The sequence below is a fragment of the Tupaia chinensis genome, unplaced genomic scaffold (assembly GCF_000334495.1).
Source record: "Tupaia chinensis unplaced genomic scaffold, TupChi_1.0 Scaffold000018_1, whole genome shotgun sequence".
NCBI classification, from domain to species: Eukaryota; Metazoa; Chordata; class Mammalia; order Scandentia; family Tupaiidae; genus Tupaia; species Tupaia belangeri.
The window spans coordinates 5,172,645-5,187,010 of NW_006159448.1; the positions used below are offsets into that span (position 1 = coordinate 5,172,645).

At 36.3% G+C, this 14,366-nt stretch overlaps 1 protein-coding gene across 8 annotated transcripts in view; it reads right to left on the minus strand.

Moving 5' to 3' along the window:
- IKZF2 (IKAROS family zinc finger 2) overlaps nt 1-14,366 on the minus strand; it is a 207,351-nt gene that overhangs the window by 16,564 nt on the left and 176,421 nt on the right. For all 8 annotated transcript variants that reach the window (XM_006140096.3, XM_006140095.3, XM_027770247.1 and 5 more), the window contains one exon: nt 5,890-6,027. In XM_006140096.3, coding sequence (XP_006140158.1) covers nt 5,890-6,027 — 138 coding nt within the window. The remainder of the gene's footprint in view (nt 1-5,889; nt 6,028-14,366) is intronic.

Below are 14,366 nucleotides of genomic sequence, written 5' to 3' on the forward strand. Positions count from 1 at the left end.
TCCCACTCTTGCCATATTCTTCCTCTGTTCTTACTCATCTTCATAAATATTTATTTCCTCCTAGTATGTTTTTGGTGTTTGAGATGTCTCATTATACACTTTCTCATATTACCCTATTAAAACTGATAGCTTTGGGCTAACTATCTATATAATGATTGCTCACACATCTTTATTTCCTACCCAGATCTCTTTCAAGAGCTAGAGAGCTATGCATTTAACTTCTTACACAGTTTTATGTGATAACCTCGCAGGCAAATCAGACTTCAAAAGTGAAATCTCTTTTTCCTCCCCAAATTTTCCCCTATATTTCTAAATCCTGTCTCAGTGAACTGCACTCCCTACAGATCTCTCTCAAGAGCTAGAGAGCTATGCATTTAACTTACACAGTTTTATGTGATAACCTCGCAGGCAAATCAGACTTCAAAAGTGAAATCTCTTTTTCCTCCCCAAATTTTCCCCTATATTTCTAAATCCTGTCTCAGTGAACTGCACTCCCTACCTCATTGGTCATAATAGATACCTGTGGCAAATCCTGAATTTCTTCCTTTTACCTATGTCCTGCCTTTCTTCTCCTTACCACATCTCCTCACAGACAACACAGGTAGTATCAAGTGTTTCAGATTCTACATCTGTAGTTATTCTCAGTAACCTCACCTTTTTCTATAGTCCAGTCTACTAAGCCCAGTTCAACCACTGTAATAATCTCTTAACTGGTCAACTTGTCTCTTGATGCCTCTAATCTATCTCCTACATTTCTCACAATAGAATGTGAGTGTTAATTGTTTTTGTTTATTTGTTTGTTTTCACTTTTTCTTAAGGTGAAAGTACAAAATTCTTTGATTAGCACAACAGGCCCTTGATATTCTGTCCAGAACTTATTTCTCTCATCTTATCACCTCCAATTTCTCTCGTCTTTACAAACTTTACAAATTACCCATGGGCTCCAATTATACAAAGCTACTTGAAGAGTCTTAATATTCATGCTCTTTCAAACTTCTATTTCTTTACATATGGTGTTCTCTCTGCATGAAACACCCGTTAGCACTTATTAGCTCGTTCTTTTTGCCTTTCAAAACCCAGCTTAAACAAAACTTTTCCTGTAAGTTATTTTTGGACACCCAGATTTATTATCTGTCCTCTATATCACCATAATGCTTATCATACAGCATTCTAATTGTTGGTTTACTGATCTGCATCTTCCAATAGGTGGTAAATAACCTTAGAGCTTATGTTTTATTTAACTTTGTGTCTCTAGCACCTTTCATAATGGGAGACAAATGTAATATTTAATGATGTTGGGCCAGCAGGTGGCATGGTGGTTAAGGGCACTGGACTCCCACATGGCCATCAGTGGTACAAGTCCTGGACCTAGTGGCTTGCTTTCTCACTTTCCCTCTCTGTTTCTCACTCTTGCTCTCACTCTGTCCCTCTCCAGTCAAATTAAAATAAATAAATAAATAAAGCTAAATAAAATCATTCTTTACAAAAAATATTTAATGGATGTTAATGGATGTTATTGAATGGCGTATAAAGGTAATTATGTCACTCAATGGAACTAAGTAAAAAACGCTTACTAGCAAGTTTCCAAGTTCCAAATTATGTCTCCATACTTGCAATAAAGAACCTTCTTACTCCCCAATAATTTGATGTATTTGTCTAAGAAAATATAGGTTTAAAGTTGGTTATTGTTTTTGTTCACACTTCCATTTTTGTCTTTAGGCATGGGAAAAAAGGGAATTATGCAGTATGGTGATGTTTTTTTCTGGGGGTCAGGTTTTTGCTGTAGTACATGTGCACTCACTAGAAAGACAGAGAGAGAAAGACAGAAAGCAACAAATCACCCCTCAAGGGGGATGGCCATGCTGCATGCAATCCCTTCTCCTCTATTCTCCTATTGGAATTTTGGGCACATGCACACACGTGTCTGGCATGTTTTAAGCTGCCAGGTCCAAGATTCGAACCACGGTTGACTATATGTAAGTCCAGCGATGTAACTATATGCCATCTGCTGGTCCCCATAGTTAGGTTTTTAAAGATTTTTCTACAAAGTGGAAAATTTAAAACATGCGCATGAAAAATATTCAAATAAGATACATAATTTGCCATAAAACCCAATTTATTGTTATCTTTATTTCCAAAACTACAAGTCAAAAAATCCCTCCCTTTTCCTGAAATTTAATCAAAATTTCTAAGATTTTATAAATTCTATCTCCTAAATATGTCTTCAATGTTCCATATTGCTTTCTTATCTGACTGTTGTCTTTTTAAGTTATTTATTTCTTCCATGAGAGAGAGACAGAGTAAGAGTGTGTGAGAAAAAGAGAAAGACAAAACACCCCTAACAGAATGCCAGTGTTGTGAGTCACCGCAGCGAGCCTGGATCAGAAGCATGTAGGTGCCCGGTAAGGTCCAAGGATGTGACCTCTAGACCCCTTCATGTGGGTTCAGCCTTGCAGAGCATTTTCTTACTGCCGTGCTAATGTCCTGGCCCCATCCACATATTTTTCTTGTCACTCTCATTTCCATTCTCTCCTTATACCCAGCCCTCTGCTCCAGGTATACATCTATACAATTGTCTGTTGGTGGTATTTTTCTTTACCAGATACATCCTTGATTATCCCTTAAGTTACATCATAAAATGTAAAACACGGGATTAACATAAAAGCTCTGCCTTTAGATCACAACCTACTATTTTAGTCTCATTTCTACCATTCTTTTAATTCTAATTATGCACAATGTCAAGAAATCTGTTAATAGCCTTTTTAATAAATCCTTATTCCTTCAAGCCTCTTCTCTACTTGGAATATATATCCTCCTGTGTCCTCTCTGATTCACACATTTTTTTACTCAGCTCTCACGCTCTGATCAAACACTGATGTATACAAAAAAGCATATCTTTATCAGACCTTTTCCTAATTTTATTTTTAAAAGCATATATTTCTTACCAGATTAAAATAAAAGCAGAAAAATCATTTTGCATTCATGTATTTTTACATTCCCAGAATGTTCCATATAACTTGTCACATAGTAAGCCGTTTGTAATGTTTTCAGAGTGCAGTAAAAATATGTCACCTGGCCCAGCTGTGGTGGCACAGGCAGCAGAGGTGTTGCTGTATGATGAGGGGGAAACTATATGGGAAGGCTCTAGGTTTGCACTCCAGGGCTACCATAGCCTGCTGGCATGCCTGTGATCCTGGCTGGCTGTAGGGTGGGGGAGGATCCTGGCATGAAAATAGGTCAAGGGTGTTTCTCTTTCTCACATTAAGGAAAGAATTAAATAAACTTTTTTTTTTTTTAATGAATGACCCCTTACATCCTTTACTTTAGACACTCCCTCACTGGAAAAGCCAAGATGGCTGAAGAATCTGCTTTAGAAAAGAGAGGCTATAAAATAGAACTATGTCAAATGTGGGGAAAAAAAGTCATTAATTTCATGGAGCTAATGGTAATCTTCACACCTACAACTAAAACAAAAGAAGATGAAGGGGAAAAAAACAGACAAGAGTTATTAACATGAAAGAAAAAACAAAGGAAGGAGTTGAATACTAATTTCATTGTAGCTCTGTTTAAAAAGGGGATACACACCAAGCTATACATATGAGACAATGTTAATAATGTACTCTGGTAGTATTTTACCTGTTTCCCCCTTCTTTGTCTTTATCAACTCCTACCTCTTACACTTAATTTCTCTTAAGCTAGTAGCAGAAGATAAAGTAGATCAAGGATGATTTCGGATTATTATTACAACAAACAAAGAACAAGTACAGTATGAAACAGCATTAATACAAACTTCTGTAGTTAAAATCCAATATATTAAAGAGCATTTGAGTCTATAAATGATAGGAAATCCTACCCTCATGCACAACTAACTACTGCTCAGCTTTGCTTCCTGCTCTCTGAAGTACCCCGGTCTTTTCCCACTTTTCCCAACTTAGTTGTAGTTTCAGTGCCAGCTGTAATGGACTTAGGCCTGTTGAGGGCTAAGTGCTCTGGGAAATGGGGAATAATACTGAGGCCCAAGGTGTTTAGAAGCCTTGTATTTTCTTCCTCCAAATTATACTTGTTTAAATTTTGTGTTAGTATTATGTTCTATCAAAAGTGCAACTGCCAACAGATCATTAAATAGTGATTATAATGATGTATTTATACCTTACTATCCCTATCACTTTAATATAAAGTCTTTTAGGAGACTCTCTATTTCTTATTCAGGTATAAATGTGATGTAGAGTTCAAGAAATAATTGTGAAAGGAAAAATGAGTTAATTAATAGAATTTGCACATGTAGAATCCGACCAAATGCCAGATGGCAATGGAAACATTATACGGAACAACTAGTAGTGATGTCACAGCATGTCCCCGGGATCCTCTGGCATGCCTACAGACTTCCATCACTTCCCTGGCTCAAGTCACCCTTAAAACTAACAATTTACGCAGAAACAATGTACTTGGTAGGCAAATAAATTTCTAAAACTAGAGTGACAACTTTATAGAGGGTAGAACAAAAACTGTTTATTGGAATTTAATGACCAAAAATGTGAAAGAACCAATTACTAGCTATTTATTATATACCTAATCGCATTTAATTCTCACACCAGGCCTACGAGCTACATCTTTAGACACCAGGTTTGTTGGGCTCCGAGGCTCACCATTTTATTACCTCTATGCTCTGGACTCCATGCAACCCTCCTAAGCCCAGGTAGTACAAGCTTGCGATATCAGATTTACTTACACTTGACACACAGACAGATTTTTAATGTTAGTTAGTCAAAACAGAAACATAAATGAATTTAATCATCATGACGAATTAAATTAAATCAGACTCTTTAGATTATAGAAACTATTCTTTGTACTAGAAAATGCATACATTATTTGAGATGACACTATTTTAAATTTTTAAAAATTCCTAAGTCAACAACAATCACTAGCTGTCCAATAAACCCAGTTCCACAATAGGTCATATATAAATAAAAAACAACCAACCAACAAATAATTCCTGAGCTGGCTCTATTCAAGTTGATAAATAGGTATTTACATTTTAAAAATAACATAGCAATCTTCAATTATATCATTTAATCTTAGTCAGATATTTCAAAAACATTTAAGAGGAAAAATAAACCGAAAAGTTAAGATTTTGTGTGTATTTGTATGAAAGTAAAATCAGTCATTTAAAAAATATAATTAGTAACACAACACAGATGACTCCAAATTCAAAGAATTGAAGTTAATTGCCTTATTTTGTAAGACCAATTTGCTAAAATTAACTTTTCAGGAATAGAAAATATTAATTGATAAACCTTAGAGACTGTCTTCCTACCTGCCATGCCACAGTGTATTATGGAGATCAGGATGTTATTCTTGAAGGATTTTATTTTTTTTGGGGGGGAGTGTCTAATTTTGGTCTAGACTATTTCCCAAACTTGTTGAAAGCAAAATCAGTAGTTTCCCAGCAAAATTACAAGATAGATTGGAGAAATTTTACATTCTATCACTTATCACTTACTTACGAAGGATGAAAATATACAAATAACCAATCCATTCTTTTAGGAAACCTGTAGATGTATGTAGAATCATCTAATGATTTCGTTAAACAAATGAAAGATAAAACACTATCTTCCTTTGGCATATTAGTTCAAATGCAGGTTATCAGCAATCATTTGGGAGTGTCTCAATAACTCAATAGAATTGTAATGGACCCCAAATCAGTTCAATTTATTTCAAGTGCTTAGGAAAAAAATCCCATACAATATTAATACAATCTTAAAATTGATTTAAACAGTAAGATTTTATCTTCACCCTGAAGGGTGGAGGGCACTAAGAGTACTTAACTCACTGAACACTATTAAACACAGTATGGGGGAAATGAAAATCTTGAGTGCTATTTCTACCCACCATGGTGACTCATGACCTGCCCAGCAGCCTCCATGCTGACATTCTGGAGATAGTTGTGGCAGCGTTCCTTGTGCTCCTCCAGTGAACTGCGTTGCTTGTAGCTCCGTCCACAGTAGTTGCACTTGTGAGGTTTACCCACTGTGAAGAGAACTCCAGGTTAGCGGGGCTCATCCACATCCAAAGTAAAGCCAACAGCCAACATACAACAGTCTCGAGGAAGCACTTCTGTGCTTTTCAGAGTCAAATCTCTTCCTTCTCCGCACTATAATTTAGACTAGAAAAGATGATACATTTCTACCTACACTAAAAGACAGCAAGAAGATAGCTAGATCACACCTCTGGTGAATCAAACTCATGCTCTGACTATATCCTAGACCATCAGGTGTTGATGATCAATCTTCAAATTATCTGATTCTTAACCAACATACGACAGTCTGGAGGAAGCACTTCTGTGCTTTTCAGATCAAATCTCTTCCTTCTCCGCACTACAATTTAGACTAGAAAAGATGATACATTTCTACCTACACTAAAAGACAGCAAGAAGATAGCTAGATCACACCTCTGGTGAATCAAACTCATGCTCTGACTATATCCTAGACCATCAGGTGTTGATGATCAATCTTCAAATTATCTGATTCTTAATACTTTTGCTCTTTACACAATAATCTCAGCTTTGACTCATCCAAAAGACAAAATCGAGAGTATCCTAGTAGCATCATGATATTTTTTTTTCTCTCTTTCTTTTTCGGTAAAGGCAGGAAATTTTACTGAAGAAAACTTTAATGCAACAACTTGAAATGTCATTGTTTAATAAAAAGAGATTATTCATCGGTACCAAGAAGATTCAAAAGAACTCAAGTAGTGAGAAAAAGCACAGATAAAAGTAGAGAGTTTCTTGTTTTCTTTCCACCTTGGTAATAACTATTCACACATGCAAAACTTTGTGGCCAATAAGTATGTTCTCTCTCACCGGCACTACTTTTACAATACCAAGAATTAACTTACTAGGTGCTTTGAGTCAGAATTATTAACAATAACTACTGAAGACCTAAATGTGTTAGGGTTTCAGTAATGTTTTCCAACACACCTCAGATTCCAGAAATGAATTACTCCCTAATAATCAGGATGCCATTATGTTAGTGTAGCTGTTAAAATACTTAAATTTTTTTTTGTTGGGGAAAAAAAAAAAACCTTCTTAAAAAATTTATTAAAAAATAACCTCTTAAGCCAATCTGTTGCAATAGTGGTTAAGGTGGCTGGATGTCACATAGCTGACTGCATGATCTGAGTCTCAGACTCAGTGGTTTGAAAAACACACTAGGAGTGTGTGCACGTGTACCCAAAATCCCAAAAGGAGGCAGAAATGGAGAAGGGGATTGTGATGTGACCATTCTCCATGGGGGTTGCTTTCTCACCACCACCCATCCTGTCTCTCTCCAGAGAGTGCACGTGCACTCTGGCAAACTGAAAATCAAAACAAAACAAAACTTCTGGAGCAGGTTCTATGGCACAGCAGTATTGCACCGCTGAAAAGAACCAATCTTGCGTGGAAACCATGGTTTGAATCCCTAATTCAGTCAGCCTGAAAAACGCCAGGTATATATATGTACCCAGGACCTAACAGGCTAGAGGATGAGAGGAAGAGTGTCCGGCATGATCAGACCCTGCCTAGGGGGCTCATCTTACTTACATCACTCCATCTCTCTCATGTACACACACTTGCTCTATTATGAATAAAGAAAAAAATAGCTGGTATTATATTCAATAGAGATTTTACTTCTTTATTGACTAGAGGTATATTTTAATGTTTGACTATTCATTAAGCTATCACAGAGTACTTTGATTCTTGGTTTTGTACAGATATAGAATATAAAACACCAAGTGATCTAGGCCAAAGCCCTCAGCAGTAAAGCAAAGTGTTAAGTCAGGCCAACAACTCATTTGACTCCCACAGAAATCATGAGTTTTGTCCAAAGAACAACAAAAAGACAACTCTTGTTTACAACCACAGACATTATTCATAAGTCCATATGCCTTATGAATCCATACTATGACACTGATCACAAGAGGAAGTGAAATACCATAATAAGGAAAGGTAGCCATAGAGGCCTAAATCCAAACCAAATCTTTACACTGTATTTAAAGTACATATAAACTAAAACTAGTTATTTCATAATCATACTTTTTGTAAACCATGCATAAATAACAACTATTTAAGGTCTGATTACTCATTTTTTAAGATGAAGGCAAATGAACTTCCATTTGTCAGAACCCAAAATTCTGAGAATAGCTGTGCATAGTGTGTAGAATTCATATCACTATGTGAGAGCATAAAAAATACAAGTATTGGTCAAAAACATTTACTGTGATATAAATATATTTACATGTAATTGTATTCCATGACGTGAAGCTACATAATAAAAAGCCCTTGTCTGCTGTTACCATTACTAAATTATGGGTAATTTCATACTATTTCTCTGGAAATATTGATGAATTTGTCCTGAACAAGTCTATTAACCAATTAATACTAGTAAGCACTTGCATTGTATCAATAACTGAGATAAATCAGTCATCTTCCGGGCTTTGCTAGTACTAGTCCTCTCGCACTGTGTCTCAGGATGCTTGTTTTACTGTGAATATATTTGCCCGTGCTTCTAATTCAGAAGGTATTTTTAATAGCTTCGTGATAATTGAAACATGGTTCCATTCCACTCCCTTGGCTCACAATTCCATATAAAGTTCCAATATTTGATAAGAAGGAGAAGACGGTATACTTTTTTTTTATTAACATTTTCCTTTTTTAAAAAATGATAATTTCTGGTTTACATATATTCCATGTACATCTTTCCAGGGTACATTATGGCTTTTAGCATATAATAATCAAATCAAGGATATGTAACTTATTCATCTTCTTCAACATTGAACATTACATTATGCTGTGCACATTTCATAACAGTTCTACTAGTTTTTTTTAAGTTGTATTAAATTGTTCCTATTTTTTCTCTACTTTATACAGCTTTCCACTCAAGCTTTTAAGATTCTCATTTCTGAAGTCCATCCCATCTGCTTTACTTCAGTTTTTCCCATTTTGTGATCCATTTATTTTATAATATCACCCCTATCTCTTTATCCGGTAACTTGTTCTCAGGAAGTCCAGTGAGAATTTGAGTAATTATTTTAAAAGTATAACCTCAATTTTCCTGACTCTACCTCTCCATTCTACTCCAGCAACCCACATACTGGTTGACATGTTACATTTTGACATTTCTTTGAACTATTCTATTTCCAAGAAATTTGCTCTGGGAACACTTTACCTTATCCCCACTTCTCTCTTTCATTCACTATTTTTTATAAAATACTACTGTGCACCAACACTAATGAAGCTAAAATGCAGTGGAAACCAAATTTTTAGGGGGCCTATCCTGATGTAGCTGCTGGTCTAATGAGGATGACGAATATTTAATAAGCACCTAAGAGATATCTTACAAATTGTGTTGTATTTGTTTTTTGTTTCAGTCATAGAGTGTGTGCACTCGCCAGAGAGGGACACAGAGAGAGACAGTGAGGGAAGTGAGAAATCACACCCCAGGAGGGATGCCACAATCCCTCCTCTTCCATTCTCCTCCTGGGATTTTGGACACATGTGTACACGTCTGGTGTGATTTTCAAGCCACCATGATTGTGACTGGAACCGTAGTTGGCCAGTGTGAGTCTAGCACACTAACCACCACACCACCTGCTGGTTCCTGTGGTGGGTTTTTATGGAGCAAAAGAATGGTGTGGTAGTATAACATGGAGAATTTGGTTTGAGACGTTTGGACAGGAGTATTACCTGAGATAAGAACATTTAGAGTTATAAGTGGAGGAAAAATAGGAGCCGATCAGATAATGGGGGTGGTAGGATGGAGAAGAAGCAGGATTTCAGAAGTTCTGAGAACTGCTGTCACCTATTTTCAATTACTTACTTAGCTCCTTCAACATCTACATTCTCCCCTTACTACTTTTTAAAAATTTATTTCCAAACATCACCAACAATCTCTGCCAAATGTAATGGCTCTACTCTCTCCACCATTTCCTATCAGTTCCTTGACATTATTTCTTAAAAATCAAGTTCATTAAAACTGTATGCTCATTCCCTACATGTAAGTTTATTTATATGTTATAAATTTATATGTAACCCATAAATAAATATGTATAAATTATGAACACAAATATATAGCATACATATTCAAAGAAGGTCAATTGTTTTGTTAGTTCTATTTTATAATAGTTATTACACATTCCCACTAAATGAGAAATATTCATTTTTTTTAAGAGGTTTTTGCCTTAGGGTGCATGCACTGACCAGGAAGAAAGAGGAAAAGAGAAACAGTGAGAAGGAAAGTGAGAAATCACCCCCCAGATGGGATGACCCTGATGCAAGCCCTTCTCTTCCATTTTCCTCCTGAAATTTTGGGCACACATGCATATGCACCGGCATGATTTTCATGCCCCCAGGTCTGGAACTTGAATACTGGTCAGCCATGTAGGAGTCCAGAGACATTACTATGCTGTCTGTTGGCCCCAGTATCTTCCCTCTTCTTGTAAAAAAAAAAAAAATTATGTAGTTTTAAAAATTATTTATTTATTCATTCATTCATTAATTTCAATTTAACCAGAGAGAAACACACAGAGAGAGAGAGAGACAGAGGGAAAGTGAGAAAGTAAGCCATCAAGTCTGGGACTTGAACTGTGGTCAGCCATGTGGGAATGTCCAGTGCCTTAACCACCATGCCACCTGCTGTCTGCCCCCCCCCAGTATCTTCATTCTTAACATTAATAAAATATTTTTGAAAAGTCAATAACCTCTGTATTATTAGATTTAGTAGATTTTTATCAACCCTAAATTTTCCCAGTCTCTTGGTCACTTACAAATTCTCTTGTATCTTTTTTTTTTTGGAGAGGTTTTCGCTGTAGGGCGCATACGCTCGCCAGCCAGCCAGAGAGAGACAGAGAGACAGAAAGCGAGAAATCAACCCCCAGGGGGGATAGCCACGCCGCAATCCCTTCTCCCATCTCCTCTCGGGATCTTGGGCACGCACGCACACGCGCCCGGCGTGAGTTTTAAGCCACCGTGTCTGGGACACAAACCACAGTCGACTACATGGGAGTCCAGTGACATGGCCATTATGATAACTGCTGGTCCCTCTCTTGTATCTTGAATGTCCCATTTTAGCTTCTACGATCGGATTCTTTGTTTCCCTTCCGGTTTCTCCATCTCTTCTTACCTTGCAAATAAATGTATGCCTCCTAATTTTGTTCGTAGACAGTATTCTTTCTTTACTCTCTAGATTATGAAACATTCACAACATACCTGGAATAATTGCTCATGTTTCTAAGTACCTGCTGGTCATATAAACCTTCTTTAATGATCTTGCTGAACCCCTTCTATAAACCAAAACAAAAGAGGATAAGGACTTACCATTCTCCTCTGCATTCTCACTGGACCCTGCTCATACTCGGTCAATATATTTCTTATGATGACTACATTGTAATTATCCATTTGATATCTATTTCCCTAGCCCAAACAATAAGCTCCATGAGGACAGAGAATCTGTTTCTTTCAGTTTTGAAACGATAATGCTTATGGTAGTTATAAAACATGGAAGACACTCCTATGTATTTGCTGAATGACTGTATTTCAAACTTTGAGTAATACTTCAGGGATAGACTCCTGAAATCAAACCTAACATTCAAGATACCTAAAACTATCTTCCTTCACAAAACTACCTCTTAATTGAGACTTCCCTTTGCTGCCAGCATTACTACAGTTGTAATATTAACCCCTTCCTTTTTTCCTGCTTTCAAATAATTGCTAAATTCTATGTATGAGGGTCAACAGGTGGCATGGTGGTTAAGATGCTGGATCTCACATGTTCAAGTCCCAGACCTGGCAGCTTGAAAAAAAAAAAAAAATGCCAGGCGCCATGTTTTTTTATGCCCATTTTATATGCCCCAAAATCCCAAGAAGATAACAGAGGAGAAGGGATTGAAATGTGGCCATCCTCCACGAGTGGTGATTTCACATTTTCCCTCTTTCTGTCTCTCTCCAGTAAGCACAGGTCCCCTATTGCAAAAATCTAAAAACAGATAAAGTGAATAAATAAATTAGTTAACGATTCTATACACAGAACTTCATTAATGTTTCTCAAATGTATCCTTTTTTTTTATTCCCATAACCATATCCTAGTTGAAGCGTTCATTAACATTAACCTGGGCTAGCATAACAGACTTCAAATAGGTTTTCTCTTCCCATGTGTAATTTACTCCACTTCTCAAGAACCTTCAGTGCATGTTAACACTGAACAAAGTTCAAATCCTTTAGCCTGGCATTGTGAACCTTATACAATCTGGCCCAACACACATATATCTATTATTTACCCTAGGCTCTGGCCAAAAATTCCCTTGCACTAGGACTAGCAGTCGGCGTAATGGCTACGTTGCTGGATTCCCATGTAGTCAACCATGGTTCAAGTTCTGGCTCCAGTAGCTTAAAATCATGCCCGGCACATGTGCACGCGTGCCCAAGACCCTGACAAGAGAATGGAGGAGAAGGGATTGTGGTGTGGTCATCTCCCCTGGGGGGTGATTTCTCGCTTTCTGACTCTCTGTCTTTCTCTGACTTTCTGACGAGAGCATGCGCCCTATAGCAAAAGCCTCCCCCCCCCCAAAAAAAAAATTCTCTTTCATTTTTAAGTCTTGTTTTTTTCTGAAATGGCTTGATACAATGTCTGCCTCTTGAAATTCTCATCATCCTTACACTTCCGACATCCTCAACCCTGCTCCATCTAAAAGTAATCTTTCTCACTAAAGAACTGTAACTGTATTGGCACTCATACTTGGGACACTTCTAACATTCAACCTTATATTATATGGTTATTTATATATTCATTTTAATCTTTCATGTTAGATGATGACATTCTTGAGAAAGTGGAACAATATCTTATAAATCTTTGCAAACTCCCAAGAACTTAATATGGTGCCTTTTTCACAGAAAGAACTAAGTACAGTTTTTATAAATGACATAATTTTCTGACTCTTTAAATAGTTTTCTGTCATCAGTTTTTCTTAAATTATAGTCTAATTCCAAAAGCAATACATCCTTATAAAAAATGTGCAAACTAATTCAACAACAAAATCATTCATAATTATACCATTCAGAAATAACTGTCTTTGGCATTTCTGATCATCCTCGTATTTTCTCTACACATCTGAAGATAAATTTGCTTATGAAATTAGGTTATTTTACCACCTGCTTATTTTATTAAACAATGAATCTCAAACATTTTCTCCATGCTATGAAATTATATTTTTATTGCTGCTGTTATGTAATAATTTTTTCCCAGATTCTAAAATTATGGTAATGTTGAGCTGTTTCATTTGCTCAGCATTCATGGCCCTTTATGTTTTTTATTTTCTTTTTATAAACATTGCCAGAGTGAATGTGTACCCTTCATAGAAATGAGAGACAGCGAGAGAAAGAGAGAAAGCTACATTGGGGCATGGTCCCACTATACTCCCTTCTCCTCCACTTTTCTCTCCTTTCAAGATTTGGGCACAAATGTACGCATGTACACATGGCCAGTATATTTTTCAAGCTGCCTAGTCCAAGACTCTAATTGTACAGTTGGCCATTTGAGATCCAGCTGCCTTAACCACCAGGCCATGGGATAACCCATTTTTTAAAATACTTTAATGCTTAATGTTTCTTTTTACCATAATTTTATATGCCCATACATGAAAAACAAGTCATTTTCTATGGCATTTAATAAAATATGTAGTCTCCTCCTCCTTACCCCCACCCTCACCAGCAACCTAATCATAATCCTCAAAAGCATCTATTGATATTTTCAATTCTTTCTTTGGGTGATCACATTCATAGTTTTATATAATGTATGTGTATGTTTTTCTGTATTTATGAGGTTTAGAGATAATACATTACCTTTCTGTTCTGTTAGGTAGGATTCAGTTCTTTTACAAACATCCTCTTAACTCTTTGTTCTGTTATCTTTCAAGTTACATAACTATCTCTGATTAGTAGTAGAAAAACGGAAATTTCCAGCACTAATAGAAATAGTCACTATAATATTCTCCTTTACTCAACAGTGATATTTCCTTTTTAATTAAACTTTTAATTTTTCCTAGACTTAATAATTGCTTGTGTTTCGATATCCAGTGCTACCTTTCTCACCCCCCCCAATTTTTTCAAATCTACTAGTAATTATTCTAAACACTCAAATTCCCAAACAATTTATCAAGTATATTCCACTCAAAATTTCTTCTTCTTTTCTTACAACCATTAGTAATTCTTAGTTCAAATGGAACTAATGATAGCTTGAAGTTTTTAACACAATTGTTCTGAAACTTTCCTCTGTCCCTCTTATAACCGGATTCCCTACTTGACTGATCCCCATGTATTTCTCTCTCTCTATTCAGTA